The sequence below is a fragment of the Cottoperca gobio genome, chromosome 3, assembly GCF_900634415.1.
Source record: "Cottoperca gobio chromosome 3, fCotGob3.1, whole genome shotgun sequence".
NCBI lineage: Eukaryota > Metazoa > Chordata > Actinopteri > Perciformes > Bovichtidae > Cottoperca > Cottoperca gobio.
This window is the reverse complement of record NC_041357.1, coordinates 28,776,095-28,800,866: the sequence shown is the minus strand read 5'-3', so window position 1 is coordinate 28,800,866 and position 24,772 is coordinate 28,776,095. Positions and strand designations below refer to the sequence as shown.

General features: G+C 41.4%; 1 protein-coding gene across 4 annotated transcripts in view; it reads left to right on the top strand.

Annotated features, from left to right (window-relative positions):
* Positions 1–145: 145 nt before the first annotated feature.
* Positions 146–24,772, top strand: part of adcy7 (adenylate cyclase 7) — a 62,838-nt gene continuing 38,211 nt past the window's right edge. For 2 of the 4 annotated variants that reach the window (XM_029427079.1, XM_029427071.1), the window contains exon 1: positions 24,058–24,222. In XM_029427079.1, the coding sequence (XP_029282939.1) occupies positions 24,058–24,222 (165 nt within the window). Of the gene's footprint in view, positions 278–23,490; positions 24,223–24,772 lie in introns of those variants that run through there. The other 2 variants (XM_029427058.1, XM_029427064.1) reach the window with 2 other exon arrangements.

Below are 24,772 nucleotides of genomic sequence, written 5' to 3'. Positions count from 1 at the left end.
TTATAAATAGTTTTGTACCACTCAGATACAAAGATTGCATCCCTGTTATCAACTTGTTTGTAAATTGGTTGTACAATAAAAACTACATAAATAAAAGATCGTAATTCTTCCACGTTACAGAAAAAACAGAAAAGAAACGTGCGTGCGCGAGAGAGCTGGAGGAGGGGCATCGTCACTTATAGCAGCGCGCGGGGACCACAACACGCGCTCCTTGCAGTACCTACCTACCCGCTCATCTCTGTAGGTTTCTCCTCGGGGACATATTTAAATCTGTCAGGTAAGACTCTCAAACTGCATTGAATAGAAACATAAAGGCTTCTGGTGCACGCGGACCACCTGGAGCGCACGTGGATGTTCCCACACCGCTTAAGGAAATGTTAATTGTTGCTTCGCTGAGACAAACTGTTAAAAACCCGGATTTTATTTTTAAGCCCAAAAGTTTTCACCTATGTTAAAATATTTGTGTCGAAGGTTGTGTTGAAGGTGCGCGTGTTGCTTCAGTTTGGAGTATTTATTGTGTGTGTCGCCTCTTCATCCGGCTGCTCTTCATCTTCAGTTTGGTGCATTTCGGGTTTCTTCAAAGTTAACGATCTGCTCTCTCGATGTGCATTTGGGAAATTGTTCGTTGATTTTTCTTTTGCCAAGTGGCTCAACTATGAGCTGTCAGTAAACACTCCGCAGATCTTCAATGTGAGCTGAAATCACGCACGAAATCTCTTCTTCTATTGATCATATCTCTATTTACCGGTTTGTCGGTGCCCTCTGTGACGTTATCTCACACATGCATGTCCCTAATTGAGTATGTGTGAAGATGTTCAGTGTTTCCATAGATGATGTCCATCTTGTGTGGTCTTTGTCAGAGACTTGATGTTCTTCCAACTAAGCCTGACCCCAAAATATCATCAGGGCAGGAAATGTTGTTCCTACAAGTGCTGCCTAAAGATGCTAAGTTAAAAAGAAGATGTTATCTGTTCATATCTCTTCCTGGAACATTATGCTCGAGGGTTTAGCAGGACTAAGGTTGTGTTTCTGTCGGTGATGTTCGTCTCTTTCTCTACCACATAAAACAGTTTTGAGCAAAATGAATGACCGGACTAAACAAACACTCCTGTTTCCCTGCAGCTGGCTCATCATCAGTGTTCGTCATATCTTCACAGACAGCTTCGATGTTAAACGAGCACCTTATTGTGTAATTCCCCCAATAAAACAGGGTTGAATTTGGTTTTATTAAGAGTTCAGTTTGTTATTTATGCCACCAGTTCGTCACAGTGGCTGTTGAGAGCCATAGTTTTATGGCTCGCTCGAGAGAAATTAATTACGGTTTATTTTGTTGTCGTAGAGGTCAAAGAATAACGGACAACACTGGCGCTTGGGGTCAGTGTCAACCTCACATTTTCAAAACATGAACCCAGCAGTGTCCAACATTTGTGATGCATGTCGGCTATTTGTTTGTTTTTACCCAACAGACATAATGTGAGGAGCAGACATTATAATGTGAGGAGCAGACATTATAATGTGAGGAGCAGACATTATAATGTGAGGAGCAGACATTATAATGTGAGGAGCAGACATTATAATGTGAGGAGCAGACATTATAATGTGAGGAGCAGACATTATAATGTGAGGAGCAGACATTATAATGTGAGGAGCAGACATTATAATGTGAGGAGCAGACATTATAATGTGAGGAGCAGACATTATAATGTGAGGAGCAGACATTATAATGTGAGGAGCAGACATTATAATGTGAGGAGCAGACATTATAATGTGAGGAGCAGACATTATAATGTGAGGAGCAGACATTATAATGTGAGGAGCAGACATTATAATGTGAGGAGCAGACATTATAATGTGAGGAGCAGACATTATAATGTGAGGAGCAGACATTATAATGTGAGGAGCAGACATTATAATGTGAGGAGCAGACATTATAATGTGAGGAGCAGACATTATAATGTGAGGAGCAGACATTATAATGTAAGGAGCAGACATTATAATGTGAGGAGCAGACATTATAATGTGAGGAGCAGACATTATAATGTGAGGAGCAGACATTATAATGTGAGGAGCAGACATTATAATGTGAGGAGCAGACATTATAATGTGAGGAGCAGACATTATAATGTGAGGAGCAGACATTATAATGTGAGGAGCAGACATTATAATGTAAGGAGCAGACATTATAATGTGAGGAGCAGACATTATAATGTGAGGAGCAGACATTATAATGTAAGGAGCAGACATTATAATGTGAGGAGCAGACATTATAATGTGAGGAGCAGACATTATAATGTGAGGAGCAGACATTATAATGTGAGGAGCAGACATTATAATGTGAGGAGCAGACATTATAATGTAAGGAGCAGACATTATAATGTAAGGAGCAGACATTATAATTATAATGTGAGGAGCAGACATTATAATGTATATGTTTGGCTGAGCTGTGTTTACATGCAAACAAATGACCAAGTGAAGCACTTAACTGTTTGTTGCAGCTCTAATGTTTTACAAACAATCTGGGGGGGATAAAAAGTAAATATTATTGCTAGTAAATGTGTTTTTTTTTCACTTCCTTGGCTGTAACTTTTCCTAAAGGAGTGTTCTCCTGATATCATCGTGTAGTTTAAACATTAGATAAAAAGGAAGTCTTGAGATTTCTCTTCGTGGCAACAAGAGGTTGCGTAGCGTAGCTGTAGAAACGTCTTGAGAAAACATCATGTCATGTGTTTCTTCACTAGAAAACGCAGTTCTGCTGATTAAAGCTGTTTGCTCAAGCTTAATAGCTTTTGCTGTTTGCACTGTTAACTTGTTTTATGATTGCAAAGAATACAAGAATGAAACATGTGTAAACCCTGGGATTAGATGCATATAATGCAGTGCACGTAATACCTTTTGCCTCATGCATGTGTCCATAGTGTCGCCATCTGCATAAGGGTGAGTGTGTGTGTGTGAGTGTGTGTGTGAGTGTGATTTGGATGATTACATCACTAATCTCTTTGTCAGTTCTGCCCTAGTAAATGCTTATGGGGCCACCAGTAGCTGATTTTCTGCGATGATGACGGAGCTTCATCACTTTGATTATCTAGCCAGCAGCAGCAAATGATAAAGTCAAATGTCAAAAGTGCTTAAATCGTAGAGCTGCAACTATTAGTCAACTAATCGATTTAGTGTGTAATCGCCAACTCTTTTGATGATTTGATAAACATTATTTTTTCATGCAAAACGGTCAGAAAATGCTGTTTTCCAGCGCCGTCCTCAACTAAAGACATCGTTAGTCGACCAATACTCGTACAAGTTCTTTGACCAATAGACCAATATAGGTTTATTTAGTTTCTCCACAAAGAATCCTACAAAAGCAACACTTCAAATGTGTTCACAAGTTTCCTGGAAATAAGTAATTCAGCATAACAAAAAGCAAAGAAAGAATTAGATTACAGTCGTCTGTGCTTTATATCTAATTAAACTGAATATCTTTGGTTTAAACACTATGTTCTGATATTTTGTAGACCATACGATATTAATCTAGAAAATAATCATGATAATAATTGTCTAAAGAAATGCATAAGGTTAAGAATCAACTGAGCGAGCAGACAGGGCTTGACTTGATGTGTGGAGCTCATTTGTTGGAGGACAATAGGTGTATGACCTTGCAGAGCCACCACAGTGGGCAGGGGGTTAAATTCTTGGTCATGGATCAGCGAATCAATGCGCTGCTGCGATGCTTCGGCCCTTTGAGAGAAAAGCTGTCCTCCAGATTGTGACACATAACATACATTGGCATTTGCCATGGGTGTGCAATTACCCATTGTGATGTATCTCATTCGGAAATGATGGGAAGCTTGTTGTGATGCATGTTATTATATTAATTTTACAGTTTGATGGATCTGGACAGAGACCGTCTTGTCGAGGGTTGTTCGGCGTAGAGACACGTGCGCGCACACTCAAAAAAAACCAACCCGGGAACAGATCTGTACTGTTTCGAGTGACGCCAGAGTCTGCCATCCTCATCGTTGTTTTGTGACGGGCCTCTTAATAACCAGTGGTGGAGTTGTTTTTGTTCTTTCTCCTCTGTCATGCAACCTCAGCTGACTGGAGACCAGCGTTGGTTGTATGACTTTTAAAGGGTCTGTCAGGGAGGGATGTCCAAAATGGAGAATCTATTTTTAGAGAATCTTTAAGTTTCAGGTTACCTATTAACTACCTGCACTGTTGCATCACATCCATAGTAAAACCAGTGATGCATTCAGAGTCCAGGATCATTTAGGCTTCTGTGGACTAATGTGCATTGATTTAGGGCATCATTATCATCCGTCTGTATCCTTTGGTGGTGCACTGTGTATCTGACCAGGCTCTAACATGTGCTCTTCTCTTCTGAGCCAATAAAAACATGCATCTTTAGTTCTTATATAGAAAAGATTCAGTGGGTGGGCTCTGGTTGGTTTGTGAAGAACGCACAGAGCCGACATGAGGTCGTGTAGTTGAGATATTCTGAATGTGCTGTATACATGTCAGAAGTGTGCTCCTAACACCTGAATAATATAAAAAGCTACTTTAAATGAGCCTGTGGCAAATTCTGAATACTGTTATATTTAGAATATAAGTGTGCAGAATGTAAACTTCGTCATTTATACCCAAAAACATTTGAGGTCAAATGTTTTAATTGCATCACTGGTGCTAAAGAGAATGCTGCTGGCATATGAGGCTTACTTTAAAAACACGCGTGCATTCAGTACTTAGTTTCTCTCTATGCTTGACTCGACAGGAAATATGGGGAACCTCCACAGGAAGCGTGTGACTTGTAGGTTTTCTTTAGAAGTTGTGTTGACACTGTGAGTCAGACACGTACACTGTCTTTATATGTTATAAAGGTTAGAATAATGTTTTCTGTTTATAATAAAAGTTATTCATAAAAAGTCAGGCTTTACAATCCCAGAAAGGTAATGTCTGAATGTCTGTAGTGCTGCAGTGAACTCTACCAAACAGGGTTATTTTCTACTTTGTGAAATATGATCACACATTAGCCGTGTCTCGCAATATGTTGCAAGCAAAGAAGTGCAAATGAATCCAGTAAACAGAGTAGAAGAAGTAAAGGTCTTAGTCTCCGTGTCCCCACAGGTTTCTGAAGAGGTGTCATGCAACTAAATGTGGGCGGGTCTGAGTGAGACACCTACCTGTCACTCAAAGAGGCCACGGCCCTAATAATGCGTTAGTTTAAGCCTTAATATAATTAAAACAAATGAAATGTAAATATGTAGAAGTTCACCCCCTGTACAGCTGTACAGAGAACAAAACACAGGCGGTAAGCATGTTTATTTATTCTGTGAAGTTGGGCATTTCAACACGAGGGTCTGTCGGGGTCGACTCCCTCTTGGAGCCAAATTCGATAAACTGCAGTTTTTGGCACTTCCACGTAGTCTTCACTGCTCTGCGCCGAAGATCTACGACAGAGAAATGAAAAGAGCTCAGGAATTTGTTTTTAATTTGTTTCCTTCTTGCTTTTCTTGTCCAAATATTGTCCACATTCGACGCTGTCCAGAGACTGAGGATTCAAAGATATGAGATACAGCTGAAGACTACGTGTCTCACACACAGAGGCAGGATTGCTCACATAATTGGCATTTTCTTTTGTCATCAGACCCCATGATGTTTCGCTCATAAACCTGATGATTTTAACCATTTCTCTCGTCTCTCTCTTTGTCTCTCCTCCTCACTTTGGAGCAGCTCTCTGCTCGCTCTCCTCCTCGGGCTGGAAGTGAGAAAGGCTCCTCTTGGTGGACAGTGTGCTAATCCCTGAACACTCACTGGGGACTAATCGGACTCATTAACTCAGACTCTGGTGCTTCCAGCCAGAGATCAGCACTAATCCTTCCTCAGCACAGCCTTTACATGCATGTTAGAAATGTTCTCTTTTCCTGCGCAGCTTTTTCAATGCAAATAAAGAAAGATATAAAACTTAACCGTGATAAACCTGTACAAAGGGATTTTAAGTTGTATAAGAAGACAAACATCAACTCAAAGTTATTCCTGACGATGTATTTATAAAGCACTTTTCACAACATGTGTCACGCCAGTTTTTAGCAAGACAATCGTGTAAATATAGGTATAAAAACAGCAAAAACATTGGTCATCAGATCCTCAGGTCAGTGATTCATTTCCACCAAAATGTCTGGATTCTTTTTACACTGCTTAAGCTTGTTTGATCTATTTAAAGTGAGCCTAACCTCATGGCAATACCCACTGGTTTATTTAGCGTGTGTGAGGCAAGTGTAGGGTGGAGATGACCTTTACTTGGGTGATGCCTGCATCTCTCACTCCCAGGATTTCCCTCATATTGTGCTGTGAAATTGAAGGAAGCTTCCCCCCCTTGTAGAAAAATAAGGAATACGAGCAGGACGCCGCTGGGAGCAGGTTCCCTAAAGCCACTCAAAGTTCAACGTTGACGTCATCAAATCTGCGGGACACTCAAATGCACTGTTTTTACTGTACAAAGGAATCTGAGAGCAGCTTCATTTTCTTACTTTAACCTCTTGACTGAAATACAAGACTCGGTTTGCAACCATGCAGAGTCATGCTGCTTAAACTTAAACTCGATAAGATTATCAGTGACTGGAAAGTTTTGGCATTAATCGGTCCCCACAGTCGGATCGGTAGATAACACGTGCGTGACATGCGATGTCACAGTCATACCCAATCTCTACAAATCTCTACATTTGTATTTTCCTCCTAAGATAACAAAAAGAATGTGTTTTTAAAACGAGGTGTTACAAGTGGTTTTAGTTTATATACAACAGTGTCTGCAGGGTTCACGTGAATAGTAATTTTCAAATCTATTACACGATTTTTAAAAAGCACCAATTAGCGTGTCCACAAGATTTCCAAGGAACTGAATATCCCGAGGTGCAGTTCAGTGACTCAGTGTTTGGCATCACTGTGTTGAATAGTGTGGATCTTTTCCCTGCATCTGTGGCTTCTTCAAGTGTAGGCATGCTGGGGGGGGGGGGGTCAAGTGGAAACTATAAACTGTTAAGAGTCACAGCTTTAACTGGAGACCATCTTGTAATGGTATCGCACCAGCCGCGATTCCAAATTGTGCCACAATGAGATGGCCAATGGCCTCTTACCCACTTCCTACCGCCCTCTACTTCCGGTTGCTCGGACCACACCCATCTTCAAACTCGATCTTCATTTTGATCTCAACTACACATCAGGAAAGTTTCGTGACTGCATCTTGCACGATTGGGACGCTATCGCGGTCTATCTGTCCACAGACGCACAAACTGTTTCACAAAACCTTGTGTTTTTGGAGATAAGTGGAGAGACGACAGAAGTCCGTCACCTTACACGAACCGGGGACGTTACGCTTCTTCCTTGTACCTTAAACAAAGTGAGGCTACCAGAATACAGTGAGGAGATGTTTGTTCCTTCTTTCCTCTCATGTGTTTTCATGCATGCACGGGATGTGCACGCCTGCTACACACAAACGCCACTGTTTATGCCTGCTGCATTGTTAGTGTTGCACACGACTGACCTTTGCAGTCTGCGCATTGATTCACAAAACTGGCCCCCAATTAAATATGTTGTTAGTGAATGTGAGCTCTGACGAGTTCTGCAAGATTATCTTTACATGAACATTTATATTCTGTCATTATGCAAGCACACATTCATTAAGCTACACTATATTTGTGGTTTGCAAATGTTTGTTTCTTTAGTGCTATTTTAAATATTCATCTTTATATACAAAACACTTGTGTGTGTGTGGGCCATCGTTTTATTCCTGCGAGGAGCAGATCTGGAAAGATTTGTGTCTTTAAGTGCAATTAAAAAAACAAGATGGAAGCCCAACAAAGAAGAATATCCCTGTTGAACATTATTTAGCTTTTTAATGCTACAATAAATAATAGCACTATAGCACCCTGTGGGTGTGTGTGTGTGTGTGTGTGTGTACACAGTTGGGATATTAATTATGTATTGTATTTTCATCTTAAGCCCATTGACACCATCGAACCTCTAAGGCTGCTAATGTGTTTTGCTCAGAAAAGCCCTTAAGGGCCCGTAAAAGGCCATGCCCTCTTTTACTTGTGCCGTTTGGAGAGGATCAGTGCCGCTGAGATGGGATGCTGTGTTGAGTGCCATTAGAGAAATGCCTCTTCACCCTATTGTCTGTTAAATTGTTCCATTTCCTCAGCACCTTCCCCGCCCACACACCCTTTATGAAAACACTAATTACAATCTGCTTTCAGCAGTTTGGGGGAGAAAATGTATTTCAATATAAGCACACACTCACAGTGATTTCATATATTTATATCCAAAAGAGATGCATTCAGACCGCTGTACACTGCGTAATAATAACCATGTTGATGAGAAAGTGTTGGCCACATAGTCACACATATGGAATAACATTGTGCGGCTCGACTTGTAGATCGAACGCTGTGTTGAATGTTGAAACACCCTGCAGCCGGTTTGAGCCGATGCACGCCTCCTGTGTGTGTCAGTGTGTGTGTGTGTGTGTGTCAGTGTGTGTGTGTCAGTGTGGATGCCGGTGCAGATGTGTGGGTGTCAGTGTGTGTGTCAGTGTGTGTGTCAGTGTGGATGCCGGTGCAGATGTGTGGGTGTCTTGCTCTCTCTTTTTTTTTTTTCCCCATTTCAATTCCACAGTTTTTTGTTTTGTGCTCGCTGTGGTTCAAGGACATTATGTAATGGTTATGAGAGCATCCCATCTGGAGAAGTGCCATTGAGACGCAGAGTTTGCAGAACTCACTTTAGAGCTGGAAAACAGCGTACCTGTAAAAGATATGAGGACACGCAATGAAAAACACAGCAGGTAAACAGTTTGATTACACATGTGGAAGATTATTGATGGAAATGTGGTGAGTATTGATTTTAAATACTTGGCTGGTTAATGAGCGATTAGCCAGGATTGACTTTCTGGTCAATCAAATGAATACAATGGGAAACCCTAAGAATATAAGGGGCACATGCTACTGCAGAGAAACTGGATGTCAGTGAGGCTGCACGATTCAAACTGAACCGTGTGTGTGTGTGTGTGTGTGTGTGTGTGTGTGTGTGGAGATGTCCCGAGTGGTGTCGGGGTCGATTCTCTGCATATTTTAATGGATTGATTTAATGGATAAAATGATTGAAATCTGATCCTTTCTTTACTTGTCTGGGTTTTGTCCACCTCAGTCTGCAGCGCTGCAGTGCTGCTCCCCTCACTGACAGCTGGGTTCATCACATGGTGTGGCGGTCTTTTTCCAATCGTCAGTTAAGCGAGCATTGTAAAGAGCGCCACAACTATAGATTGGTTAGCGAGGATTGGCAACAATAACTGTCCACATATATTTTAAAGGGTATTTAAATACTGTGACTGGTGCATTACTAACGGCAGCATCTGAAGCAACTCTCATCTGCTCCTAAAAAGAGCCTTTTTTGCAAATGTATTTCCCAGATGGAGCCTGTGAAGTACTTTAAAACACTGTTGGCATGAATCTGATGCATATTGATGAGGAAAGAACTAGAACATTTGACAACTGCGAAGACGTTTCTGATATTTTCGAGCCCAGCTCCTCTTCCTCTCCTCTTTCAGCTCCTTGAGGGGGTCTTAGGTCAGAGATGTGACTGCATGGATTGTTCTTCTATAGAATAGAAGCTGCACCTTCTCTCAGTGGGTCAATGTCAAAGCATTTTCTATTCCAGCTGTTCCGTTGGGCTGCAACATATGGAGATGTGTTTTTGACCTGTAGGTATTGAAAGAAGTTCAACTTTATGTAAATGTCACACATTAGTGATTAGTTTCTTTAACCGGATGTGATGAATAATAGTAGTTAATTGCACAAATGTCAGGGTGATTTTACATTTATCCCTCAGGGACCGGCAGAGGGAGAGTGTTTATGAGTTGCAGGGCTCTAAATTGGAGGAAATAATTCCCACGGTCGGATGATTTATGTGGGGGTGGGGGAGGATGAGGTCCATGCGACAGGGGTGGGGCGTGCGTGCGTGCGTGCGGTTTCTCTTTAGCTCTCCCCTCCTTTCTTCCGCTCTGTAGGTGTGTGTGTGTGTGTGTGTGTGTGTGTGTGTGTGTGTGTGTGTGTGTGTGTGTGTGTGTGTGTGTGTGTGCGTCAGGTGCGAAGCCCCGCCCTTCACAAAACTGAGCGTAAGGACAGAATGTGAACGCGCAAAGTAGACAGTACAAACTGAACACACTGCATTTAGACATGAGAACAAAAGATTGTTTACTAAATAGCCGCACGTGCGCCCTTCATCCATGGGCTACTGGTTTCACCAAAGTTATTTGGTGGATATGTTGTCCGATATGACATCACAGGGGGGTCAAGAGCACATGTGCAGCTCACTGGAGTCGCTCTAAACGATCTATAGGAGAATCACTGGTTAACTTGTTAATGCTGCGTCCACAATATGGAGAAACATACATGAGGAAAGTATCATCCTGGTTGATCTGCGCTGCAGACGTGGTGATATACAGTAAAGATTTCTTAAATTGGTTCTTGACAATGTCACGTCATTAACCCCGGACGCTACAGAGCTGCATTATAGTCTCTATACTCTTGTTTTTATACAACTAGCATTGAAGTGTCGACCTGCCCACACTGATTACATGAGACGACGGCTGTGTGAGTGACATTTACAAGTGTGTTTGTTTGTTTATGGTATTTTTTAAACAATTATAAAGAAATTAATCACTTCCTCATTCTGCTGAAGCACCCTCTTGACTTTGCTATGGCAACAACTGCCTTTTTAAAAAGATCCAGTTGCCGTGTCAGCCAACACACACACACACACACACACACACACACACACACACACACACACACACACAAAGAGGAAGAGCTTTTTGTTGAATACACTGTCAGCAGCTGTCAGCAATCATTGCACAAATTTACATTTGCTGCTGATTTTCTGGATTAATGTCGCCTTAAAAGAAATCTCACAAGCTGCCTCTCCGAGCAACATCTGCAAACGCTTTGCAGAGGTGTATTTGTCTCACTGTCAATTAATCTGAAGCATATTGCACCATGTTTTAAGACAGGAAGTTGCAGAAGATGATTTTACCCCTCCCACTCTCTTTGCACTCTTCACCTTCCTCTGTCTTTCTCCACAGCGCTAAAGTCAAACAAGCTCACAGGTTCTCAAAGCTCCCGAGGTCCCTTGAGTGAAAGACAACCGTGCACTGTGATATACAGTCGACCGCACACCATCTCACTTCCTTAGCAACTGTGACTCATTTCCTAACAACGCAGCAAGGACGGCTTCATAAAAAGGGAACTTGCAGCCACTGCACAATTAGTCACAGATGGATGCCGTTATGAAAGCAAACCACTGATTTTAAAGTTACATCAGGGCAAACAGTGATGTCGTTAGGATATATAATTACATATGCGGATATTGATTTGTGGGCACATGGTTTCTGCAGAGTGTAACTAAAGGCTGTAAAAATCCTGACTAATGAGAGGGATGTGTCCTCAATGCAGAACACAAACCATTTATTTATTTATTATATCAACGGGAATAATATCACAAGATTGGCTCAACACAATTCATTAATGGAATAGCATCCTTTTGACTCTTTGGGTCGCTCCACTGGATCCATCCAAATGGTGACAGCCTCACAAAGTGTGTGTGTGTGTGTGTGTGTGTGTGTGTGTGTGGTACTGTAATAGCAATAGTTTTTAAACGGTGGTATGAATGTTTTCATACAGTATAAATATTCTCTCTTTACAAACCCCGACAGCAATCGATAAATTAAATGCTCTGACAAAAACGAAAGTCTTCCACAAGCTGCGAGCTTTACAGCTGTGAGTACTAAAGATATCCATGTTTGTTCTTTACGTTTTATTATGATCATCTTGTTAGGGAGGGTTAGCAACTATTAGACTATTACCCAAGCTTTCAAGGAGTCTGGTGGTATTATACCAACTTATAAATACTAGCTCCATATTTCCAAAGGCTTTGGAAGTCAGATGCATTGTTGGTTTTGCTGTTTTTCACGAGATTTGTTGCCAATAACAAAAGTATTCAGAACCTAAAAGGTTAGCTTTCATGGTAGCACGGTAGCTGTTCACAAGCTACATATGAAATGTAGCCATGTGTTAGCTCTTTTCGTAGTAGTGAAATAAGTTAGGGGTCATACCCTCACATAGGATGAGTTCTTTACACCTGGATGACTTTGCAAAGAGTGAGACTGTGACTCATATTTTGGGAGGAGCTGCAGTGAAGCTCCAGTCATCTCAAGACTGTTCCTTGGAGAAATCAAATGGGAGAAACTTCGCCAAAACTCTCCCTCCCACTCAGCCGCAGAAACCCCAGAAGGGTGCTGCTGCCTGCAGACATTCCTAACTGTGTGGCTCTTCAAAAGTGATGCTTTCCGGCACATTCTTTGGCTCGCAGTGGCAAAACATAAGGGGTGGCTTTCCCAAAGGTGTAACCCTAGTCGCGCACCATGGACAAGGCCTCCATTGAGAGTCATGAAGAGCATTGACTACCATGATGTGGAAGTCGGTCAGTTGCATGTAAAAGGCAGTGCGGTAAGAGTGCTAATGAAGACACTCAGTAAAGACACAAGGATGATATTTGTGAAATCCTCCATCCACTCAAGTCATCCAGAGCTCCCCGGAGGCATTTGAGGTAATGAGATCCCTCTGTGCTCCTTCTGCGTCACTCCCACCGTCTGACCTGTCTGCTGCTGCACAGCTGTAATTAAAGGCTGAGCCATTCCATGCAACGCTTATAGTACATACAGTCAGCACTTCTTTCCCTCGCTACACATGTCATTTCTCTTCATGCAATTCACAACAAGGGTCTCTCGGTCAATTCTGTGGTAAGACAGTTGGGTTTTAAATGTTAAATTTGACTATGGGTAAATGTGTCCTTTCTATTTGACCTATCCTAATCTCAGGACCCATCGGCCGTCTGTCTGATGGTGATAAGACACTATTTTGGGGGTTCCAGTGTAGCCTGTGGACATCCGTGTCAACACTTCCTCTTCTGTGCGCTGCTCATAGTTTACAGTCAGATTAGGAACTTGAGTTTAGCAAGTAGCCAGTTTACAAGGTAATTCTAGACAGTTGTCAGACGTTAGCCAATGGGTTCCAAGATTGCATTTCGGCCAATGCGTTGCGCCTCATGCTCTCCTGTATTGCATACAGATCTTTTTTTTAAAGACACTATACCATGACTGGAATCATCAGGCAGTTATAGCTCAGTTCCCGCTTGTGCCTTGATTAAGGGCAGCGACAGTTTTCATAATATCTAAAGCCTAACGTGTCTGTGTTTTGGCGTGGCAGGAAACCCACTGTGACGCAACACTGCCGCTCCCTGTCACCAATCAAAGTGTTATGGCTGATTGCCTCTGAGCAACGCTGCTGGGGTACTTAGGGTTAGGCTCAAGGTCAACTTATCAGTAGTTCTTTCAAGGGTTAGGGGAGTGTTGAGTTGAGTGTTGGATTGCTGAACGTCTGGTCACCTCACTCCTCTGCCATCAAGACCTGAACCGTGCTGTTCGGCTCCGGCTGGATGATGTAATGTATGTACATGTGTGTGGACAGGGTGTGTTTGACAACGCTCGCTGGACTCTATTTTTGAGCTGGAGCCAGACAGTTGTCGGCCGACTGACTCCTCCCTGCATGCAATGCACACCCAATGTCATCCACAGTCTGCACTAAAGAAGTAGATGCTGCATGTGTCTGTGTGTGGTCGCATTTTGAACCCCTTACATGGGTTATGCAATTGAAGGTCCGTTGTATTGGATTCCTTGGGTGCCCATGTTGATGTGCACACTTCTCATATGTCTGCATGGACAAAGAAGACCAATACCGTATTGGCATTAAGGTAGAAAGATGGATGAGGGCTTAACATTAATTCTCACAGCTCATGGCATACAGCACTATATATAATACGTTTAAACTAATTTATACGCAGTATTACAGATTACCATTATAGTCGACTAAGGGTTGCTAAAAGCATTTTTGCCATTTTCCCACATGCAAATAAAAGATTCATATCTTGTTATGTGGAATTAGGACCATTACATGTGCAGAGGCTCATACTACTCCCTCTATATTCCCCCCTCCTCTGCACACAGATGCTTTGACTAACAACGTGCTTGTGCATCCTTCCCACCCACAAGCACTGCATGAACAATCGCTGTACAATGTTAAAAGCAGTTTTCAAGAGTCCTCTCGTCTCTTAGGATGTTACCTCGGTAAACATTTGGAGCTTTGCAAATGTCTGCAACAGCTGGAGACGCAGAACCTCCTGTACATGCAGTGTGGCTGTGTACCTGTATAGACCAGTATATGCGGCTTCAATGCAAATCTGCATATTTATAAGCAAGTGCTTACATAATGTGGTGATTTGAGCAATGTACATTTTCAATAAAGAAACTGTTGCTTTTGCTAAAAGGTGACAGATGTGGCCTTGCGAGAGGCAGACATTAAAACCCTGTTGCAAACCAAAGCCAGCTTTTATTTACAGAATATAATGTCCCTCTGTTTGCAATGCTTCTGTTGGAGACCTTGAAGACTGCAGGAAGAGAGGAGCGCATGAGTTGAAACGCATCAGACGCACCATTTGATGGAACGCAAGAATGATATATTGCTGTGGATGAAGTCACAGTCTGCATGGACTCACCCAGGGAATAATCCCTTCAATCTAAAAACTTTAGTCTAATGTACTAATGCGCCCCTGTAAGATCGGCAGGTGTGAGTGGGAATCTTATCAGTGTCATGCTATGGAAGTATAGACTACATCTTTAGTAGGTCATTCTGTATTTCATGGTCAAATGTATGTATGTTTTGCCATCTTGCCTGAATTAAGACGGTAGCACAATACTCCCTGACACATAGTATGAAGACAACATGACTTTATTCACAGTAAACTAGATACATGGTGGTATTGTTCAGCAGAATTATATCATAATGAACATATTGTGGTGTCTTTCAGATCTCCAAATGAATGCATTCAAGCTCATTGTCTTATTCTTCCACATGCAGAAAGTATATATGGATACCATAAGTATGCTACAGAGATATGTAATCGCTGGTGGAACAAATGATGCACGGAAATAGAAAGCACTACAGGAATACTGGGGAATAATTATTGATTGTTTTCCACAATAAATAGAAAAAAAAATCTATATATTATTATTTAAGAATATATATATTTTTTATATATAGAGGCTCAAACATACTATATAATATATATATTTTAATTTTTAATTTTATTCATTTATATATATATATATATATATATATATATATATATATATATATATATATATATATATATATATATATATATATATATATATATATATATATATATATATATATATATATATATATATATATATATATATATATATATATATATATATATATATATATATATATATATATATATATATATATGAAGCTTAGGAATGCTATAAAATACAATTGCTCAAATATGCATTCACACAAATGCTACACTAATGGAAATACCTGCCAGTGCATACAGTAACAGACCCGTAAGATCATAAACACAATCCGTGTTTCTCAGTATTTCAAGAATTTGTCGGTCTGTAAACATCTTCGTGTTTCAGCTGGCTGCTAATAAAAAATGGTCGTTGTTGGAATACTGTAGGAACGTTACTCAGAGACAAAGACATACATTTGGAAACTCTTTAACTATTATCAGGATTTCTTCATCGAGCCAGCAAACCAAGTTATTCAAACTTCAAACGTCAAGACGTCACTTTTTGTTTTTTAATGTGGATCAACTTTTCATTTTAAGCACAACTTGGCAGCACTTTCAAAAAACCTCTATATCACATAATGATAGAAGATTGTTAGAGGCTCAAACATACTCCTGTGAGAGAGTCGCATATTACATGTAATTACATTGAAACACAAACAATTCCATTATATTATTGACTAATTTAACTTTGAGTAGATGTGATATAATGTCTCACATGCCACAGATGTAATGTTTTCTCCACGTCACCATCATAGTCTGGAGTAAACCTGCTGAAAATACAAGCATATTGGTATCCTGCCATTTGTCCTGTGGTAATGTGTAATAGTTATTATATCATTTCTATTGTCAAGGTGGAGCGTAAATCACTGCTGTCAAGGCCCCATTAACCTTCATTTATATTTGATGTAAGACCTCACCCTGTTGTACAAACATTCATGAGCTAATATTGAACATATATCTACACACCGAGTACAAGAGTGTCCGCCCAATCTGTGATCTCCTTCTTAAAATTACTTTTATCGGATTACCTTTCCTGATTTTGTTTAAGTTTTGAATTCTCTTTGTATTTCTTTTCAAAGTAATTCCCTATTCTTACCTTTTTCTACACTATATTTGTTTTATATACCAAATGGTTGTATCTGTTTTCTTTTAAACATGCTGACATGTCTGTACTTTGTGACTCGGAGTTTGAAAAGTGCTCAATAAATAAAGAATATTGTTATTATTATTATTATTACACAGTCGGGTTGTAACAGAGTTGAACTCTATGCACTTAAACGCGTTTTTACTGGATGAATAGTCGACTTTCTCCACATGTTTACTCAGTAAATCAGCTCCACGCATGAGTAAAACTTCCCTTTTTAAAAGATTCAGTGATTTCTCATTGCCACAGAAATAGAGACGGCATCCCTCGTGTTTGCACCATAAGGTTACTTATCTTTAAGTGACCACAGGATGCAGGTCAGTCATCACAGCTGACAGAGCAGGGTGTGGCGGTGATGCAGAGCGTCACACATGGAGAGGAATTGGTTTGCAGGTCAAACTATTACGGCATGACAGGGATTTTCCTACAGCTGAAGGTCTTGCAGTGTTGCTCATTCCTGGCGTGGCCTCCATTGTCAGTGCTTCCCAAAGTTAACGGAGAATGTTTTTTAATGAGGACGACCGTCTTGGAATAGGTTTCCCTCTAATGCCTGGCAATTGTAGATGTAGAGAATACTTGATCCTCGTAAGCTAGCTTGTAAACCTGCGTATTTATACATTGCAGGGTAAACCGTATTGATGTCGCACATATAAGCTTCTCAAGTTTAAAGGGAATTGCATCCTCCTTAACACAGTGCTGTTTGACACTGAAGGTCAAGTTATACGAGTTCATGTACAGTGTAAAACAACACTACTTGTAACAGTAGATTATAGAAAACATGCACCGGATGGCCCGGCTGCCAGTCAGCTGCCAGGGCTTTATGGTAGCCTGGAAAATTACCGTCATCAGGCTGATCTAAAGCTGCCACCCGTTTCTGTTGCAGCAATTTAGTTTAACTCTGTAAACAGCTCTCTGCTCGCAGATGTTGAGGTTTCCCTTTGAATGGCGGTGCTCGTAGTAGGCTGGCTGGCATACTCGGGGATAATTATGGTTTTCTCATTGGTGGTGGTGGTGGTGGAGGCCGAACATACAGAGAGGCCCTGCTGCTCCACAGTTACAGGATGGACTGGGTTCAGTTATGAAACCTGAAATGTGGATGTGGCCGGCTACACCAACTCCAAACAATGGTCTCTCTCATTGTAGCGCATTCTTTCCACCCTGTTTTTCTTCTCAAAGTTCGTTTCCAAATGATGTGTCTTTTGGAGGAAGATCTGACAGAAACATTCCACGAAGCTTCAGTGCGTTTTATTGGATATTATATATGTTTTATATAAACTAAATGCTTTAGCACAAACTAAAATACTGTGATTAAAACGTATTTCTTTTTTCCTTTTGTCTGAAACAAACATCACGTACACATTCACACACAGCAGCGGGTCAAAGGTTAAGAGATGAACAATAAGTTCTGCTCTTTTGAAAAGGACGTCGACCGTATACTACAAACAACTACAAGAAAACAAAATACAAGCAGACAGCTGTAAACGTCAGGCGAAGTCTGTAAACATGTGTCTTAAAACAGGATTTATAAACAAGACAAGCCTCATCTAATTCTGCAGGACTACGCTGACGTTATACGCTGAGAATGACTGATGGAGAACAACTTCCCTTTGTGAGCGTGCAGGTGTTTTTAAAACCCAAACGGCACATGAGGAGGAAATGGCGTAGACTAATTCGATGAATGCTGCTTCAATATTGGATTTGCCCCATGGCTGATATGTTTAGATCCACATTCTCTATATCTTTATATCAATAAACCCCTCTTTGGACTGCTGTTTGTGACAAGTAGCAAAATGGATTTTTCCACTTGTGGTGGTGCGACTCGGCTCCAGTTTGTGGAAGTGAATGCGAAACACTTGAGAGGTTAACGGCCGGTTTCCGGCACGTGGTGCCCTTGTCTGCACTTCCTGTATTTATTATAAGCAATGGCATTTGAAGCTTAAATCAGCGCTGAGATAGCATCCTGTTAATATTGTTAGATTTCAGCAGCTCCTTCTGGTGTATGTGGCTAATTCAATACCAGCAGACAGGACTGGGAGGAGAGGAGGGGAGATGGGAAAGAACAGAAGGCCCTAATCTAATCGGCACCGTGCATTGCTGAACATACATCCGTCATCTGTTTATTGAAAGGCTCTGTGTATAGGCAAGCTCCTGCAAGATTACGTAGGTAGCTTTCACCCCCAACCCAATTCTGACCGGGATACAATTCGTCCTGTGTACACACTGAACACACGGGGTAACTTAGTTTTGTTAAGTCCCTGATTATATCATAGCAAGTATCAATATTTGTAATATAATCTGGCTTCATAGTGGCATACCTTTTTTTTTACTGCACGTCTACGAAACAATTCAGAATCAAATGCCAAATGTATCAAAGAATGTTTAAAGTTGCGCTTCACTTAAATTCCTCTTGTGGTCTGCTTTGTCTAACATGGACTTTTATATGCAACTTATGAAGTGCTGTATAAAGACCATAAATATGGATATTGTGGATGTTATAATGGCTGGCAATAATGTTGCTGTTGTTTGTGACCAAAAAATAAACTATATAAAATTGCGGTGCACGACACGACAACCATTCTCCAAAGAAGCCCACGCCTTTTTGGACCAACTTTTCTTTTTCCATGCACTCGTTGGTCTCGCTTACAAGAGCAGCTCCTCTCCCAACGATCAAATATCACATTATGCAAAATAAAGAATGGAGATTGCGTCCTCAAAAGTACCCAAACCCAAACAAGTGTTGCCCTCTAGAACACCTTAACCTCTGCAACACTGCATTTATTTTAAACCGCCAAATGAAATCTTCTATTAAAGATATCTGCTCTTACGATTTAAAATGCATGATAAATGTCCCAGAAGTTGTAAATAAATTGGTGCAGATGACTAATTGCACACTGACTTTAGAGAGCAGGGCTGTCGCGGTGCCCTGTTATAAGATCCCGGGGTATAAAGTCATATGTTGGACGTTGAAGAGTCTTAACTTCGGACAATTCAATATTAACATTTTACTGACCAAATAAAGTCCACACACACACACACGAGAGAGCCTACGTGTGGGTGAGCGAGCGTGCAGAGTATTGAAACTGAAAGTGACGATATTTGGTCGTTAATGTAAGCCTCTGTGTTATAGTTTAGCATAGAAGTAATAAAAGAACACTGCAGAGTCTTTGCTAACGGTGACAACCAGAAATTAACTTGTCTCTTATGAATAGCTTCAGTGTTGATGGTGCTATTGCTCAGTTTACACACATCAACCGCACCAAAGATTTAATATTTCTGTGTTTGACCAAAGCAAGCCAGCTCGACAAGTGACGTCCACAAGACTGGCTCCTTTTGGTGAAGTTGATCTTTACCTGCATCGCCTTTTTAACCCCGGATCTGTGGAGCACGGGCTGAGAAATGCACTTTGCTGTTTTCTTTTACAGAGGTCACTCTTTGTCCCCTTTTTTTGTCTAAGTTTATTGAATGCCAACACAAAGACGGCCATAAAAGCCGAGTGATTTGCTTAGAGAGACCTGCCTGTTTGCTCTCCATGAAAAGGCTTTAAAATAAGGCGTGGGTTTGGTGAAGATCTGACCAGATCTTTAGATAAGATTGGTTTATTACCCATGTGATTACTCTGCATGATGGATTGACCGTTCCCAGGCAGCATTCAACCAGAACATTTCCACAGTAAATGAGGAATTTTCCATTTCATTGAAATTAAAATCTCTTGGTCTTGACTCGGACTCGGATGGGAGGAAAATTCATATTCATTTATGATAATGACCTTTCAAGCAGAAAGTCAGCGCTCTAACCTCACAGTCGATGCTTCAGTTGAAATCTAATATGCTAAAATACGGAGCCGAAACAATACAAAATGTCTCGACATCCAGGGACTGCAATAGATCTGTAACGATTAGTCCGCTAATCGACATTCATCGACAGAACGATGTCATTTTTCATGCAAAAATGGCAGAAAATGCTGTTTTCAGCCTCTCAAATGTGGAGATTTCCTGCTTTTCTGTATTTTGTACCAAGTTAAACTGACAAAACAAGACCGTTAAAGACCATCGTGGACTTGAGACTTGAGAAACTGTGATGGACGTTTTTCACTATTTTCTGACATTTTATAGACTATTTTAATCGAGAAAACAATCGGCCGATTAACTGAAAATGAATATTTGTTCATTTTAGCCTTAATATATCCAGCTGCTCCTTACACAAGGGCTACCACAGATTCATGTGGTGTGTATTTAACTCGATCTATAACCAGTACTTGTACCAGTACCAGATTGTTGAAGTGTGCTCTGCAAAACCACAAGAGTAATGATGTCTAAGTTTAAAACAAAGATGCCAAAGTAATACAAATAAAAGAAGAACTCATGAATTTCTACTTTTGCTGACAAAATGCCAGGAAAAGTCTCCCCCCAGTGTGTTTAATGAAAACCCACCCAGCATGGTTTCCACGCTTATCAACACTGTTGTTCTCCTGAAGCTCTTTACAATAACTCACTCTCACAGCTCTGTTACACTTCACCTCCTCTTTTCTTTGACACAAGGGTCTGAACGTTCCTGCGTCTCCGCAGCGAGCACACGGTGACGTTGGTTGATTTTGTACGGCTGCTGTTCCAGGACTTAGTGACGCCAGTTTACAAGGCTGTTATGTGATTCCCTCAATTGCCAAGCTTTCATAGTAAAAGACCTGGCAGTCAATGCAGCACAGTTTCAGCTATTCATCAGAGCTTCGTTGAGAGACTCGGCTCTATTGAAGCGTGCACCCCTGTCTGTTCTCCCAGCTCGGCGCTACGGCACAACCGCAGGTCTGATGGTACTGCTTTGTTTTGCCATGGTAACTTTTGAGTTGGAGCATAAAAAGCCTGATGAAGGCCAAGGGCTTTCACATCTGGTAAATGAGTTCTTGCAGTGTCAAACTGCTGTCTAAAGACTAGATCAACCCTTTAAATGCTGAAGTGTCAGTCATCTGACTTGGATCATTGATTTCTAAAAGCATTTTATTAACCTTTTCACTTCAGTGGTTTGAGGGGAAACAATGGACTGGGTAGCTGAGAGGCATGTTGGCTTCAGTTTGCACTTCAGCTTGTTTCCTGGTCATGTTCAAACAATAAGAAATCCATTTGGTCATTGGAGCATGGATTAAAGGAAAAGCGCCTACATGAGAGCCACTGAAAGAAACGGCTGATTTCTTCTTTTGTATATTTTCTTCTGAGATCGAAGGTATATCAGCAGATAAGAAAGAAGCATCTCCGTGGCCCTTTGAAAAGTAAAGTCCATCTTATAATAACGGCTCCCTTGTTCCCTCTCAGACACGGTCTCCACTGCTTGGCGTACAAGCTTAACTGTCCTTTTTTTTCCTGGCTTTTTGTTTAATGCTTTTACCTGGAATTAACCTTCCCATGCATCCTGATACATCAGCGTTGCATGCATTTGCAGGTTGAGGATGTAGACGGGGCATTTAGTAGGTATGTGGAGTAAATGAAAACAGCCAGTAAACATCCAATCAGGATTCCCTTCTCACGGGCCGGCTGGTTCTTGATGCAAAGGGAGGACGCGGCAGCGCCATGTGAGAACCGGCTGCAGGATGTTCTGTCCAGCAGCAGCCGTGAAAGGGAAAGTAGAAAAGTGTAAACTTGTGACGCTGCTTAGTGTGCGGCAATGCATGTTATCGCTGCAAGATGGAAACACTGCGGCTGTCTTTTCACACACACACACACACACACACACACACACACACACACACACACACACACACCAAACTAGTGTGTGTGTGTATCCCTTTTTTTGCTCTGCTTTTTCTATGTTTATGGCACATAGCATCTGTTGCAGTTGCTATGTGAGGGACAAACATGAAGCAGTGGCTTGCACACAATGCACACTGGGACAGCGATATTAGCAACTGGAGGAAATGAGGTTTCTATTGACAGCGGTGCGAAGTTCACATTGTTTCTATTGAGCTGCAAACCAGTGTCTCCTCTTCTCTCCTAAATGAATATATGTTGATCTTATTTAGAGAGATGGATAGTTGCATGCAAATTCACCCCTCTCTCGTAGCGCTGGGCAATATGACGATATATAAAAATGTCTATCGTATGTATCTGTCTAGTTTTTAAAGCATTAGGCTATAATACGTCAATAGGCTTTAATAACTTGCAGCCTTTACCTCAGCGCCACTGCCTCTCCTCTCATACTGTGACGTCTGCAGACTGTGTATTGTGATTATCAGGTCGTTGAAGACATATCCACATTGTGTGTTTTGACACAGCCTTCCTGGATCTTTCTCTCAGACTTGATCCTGTTAATACAGCATGGCCTCTCACTCAACAAGCAGACATATACACAAACACAGCACTTCTCTTTGGTTTGTGTTGTCTCCTTTTATTACTGTAACCTTGGCTGTGGATCCATCTTGTTTGTTAGTTCAGCGGGGGGAGAATAAAGTGGTTTGTGGCTGCGTAGAAGTTCATTCCTCGACGTTGTATTGTTTAGTAAATGGCTCCAAATCAACTGCTCTCATTAGCAGTGTGGCCCCTCATTACTTTCTATGGAATATCTCTCCACACTGAGTCAGGACCCTGCTGCTGTAAACAGACCGAGCATTCTGGGTTTGTGGAAATTGCGGCGTTCAGGTATGAGTAAGCATGTGCTCATCGTCTCGCTCTCTCACAGTGAGTCACATGTAGTGAACATCCTGGAACCTGTTACAGCCAGGTTCCACGGCTGCAACAATTATTTTCATTGTCGTTTAATTTGTTATTTCCGCGATTCATCAGTTTTTTGGTCTATAAAAATGTGGATTAGTGTTCAGCGAAGGTCAAATGTCTTGGTTTGTTTACTGGCATAGAGGAGCAAAGAAATCAGAAAATATTCACGTTTTAAGAAGCTGGAATCATTCTTTAAAAAAGAACGAAAAAATGAATAGTTGGCAACTTCGCAGCGCTTCAGGTTCCTTTTTGTTTTTGTATATGCTCATGAAAAAAATATATGTTTTGTTTTGTTTTGCAGTGTTTGTTTTGTGCGTGTGCCACCAAACCTTTGGTAAAAATGTTGTCCTCCCCCCCCCCCCCCCCCCCCTTCCCTCCTTCTTTGTGCTCCTTTTTTAGCAGTGGAGCTGCCAACCTCACCGCTCCATTACATCCCGAAACCTGGTGGGATCACTGATGACCTTTGTTGCTGCCCTCACCACCTCCTGCTTTCCTCCTGCTCTTCCTCTTTATCCCTCTCCTCCCCTTTCTTAAACTCCCCTCCCCTCCTCCTCCTCCGTGTCTCCCGGCCCCAGGCTTATTACTCAAGCCCACTGAAGGGAGCAACACAGTGGCTGGCAAAGGATGAAGCGGGTCTGCCTGCCAACACCAGACAGAGGATAGAAGACACAAAAGGACTAGCGAAGGGGAGAGAGACGGAGAGAGACAGAAAGTAACGACTGGTGGAGAGAGCTACAACGAAGCTGTGAGAGAAGCAACAACAACATTCAAAATGCCACGCAGAAGGAAAAACACAAGTTTCACTTGAGCGTCATGAGCTAGCAAGGGGCCCCTGACAGATCTAGAACTGTGGACTTCTTGACAAACTTCTGGCCCACACACAAACACAAAGTTGTGGAGACACACACTCCTGCTCTCGGTGGCTCCTTGTTAACACCTGATATGCCTCTGTAAGAAGTGTGAGCCATGCCGTCCAAGGGGAAGTACCTGTTGAACGACCAGGAGCTGAAAAATGAAGCACTTTACCGCAAATTCTCCTGCATCAGCCAGTATCAGCCGCTGGTGCTGCTGCTGGGCCTCTCCATGCTCTCCTGTGGAATCCTCCTCATCCTCTTCTTCGCCCTCCGACTGGTGAGTCTTCACATTCACGTTTGTTAAAAATAGATTGTTTTACACATTTCACATTGGCCATGGAGAGTATTTAAGGTTATGTTGATTGCCTTCACAATACTTGAGTTATTCGCCCGGGAGCCATTGTTATTGGAGTTTTATTGTAATCTCCTTCACTGTGCAGAAAGTATATAACTGTAACTCAAAACCTGTTCATCAGACTGTGAACTGTGTGTAACGTTACCCCACTAATCAGCAGACATTCAGGCCTATAGTGATGGGCATTGTTCTGGTGGTGTGTGTGTGTGTGTGTATGTGTATGTGTATGTATATACATGTATGTATGTACATGTATGTATGTATGTACATGTATGTGTATGTATGTACATGTATGTGTATGTATGTACATGTATGTATGTACATGTATGTATGTACATGTATGTATGTACATGTATGTGTATGTATGTGTATGTATGTGTATGTATGTACATGTATGTGTATGTATGTACATGTATGTGTGTACATGTATGTGTATGTATGTACATGTATGTATGTATATACATGTATGTAT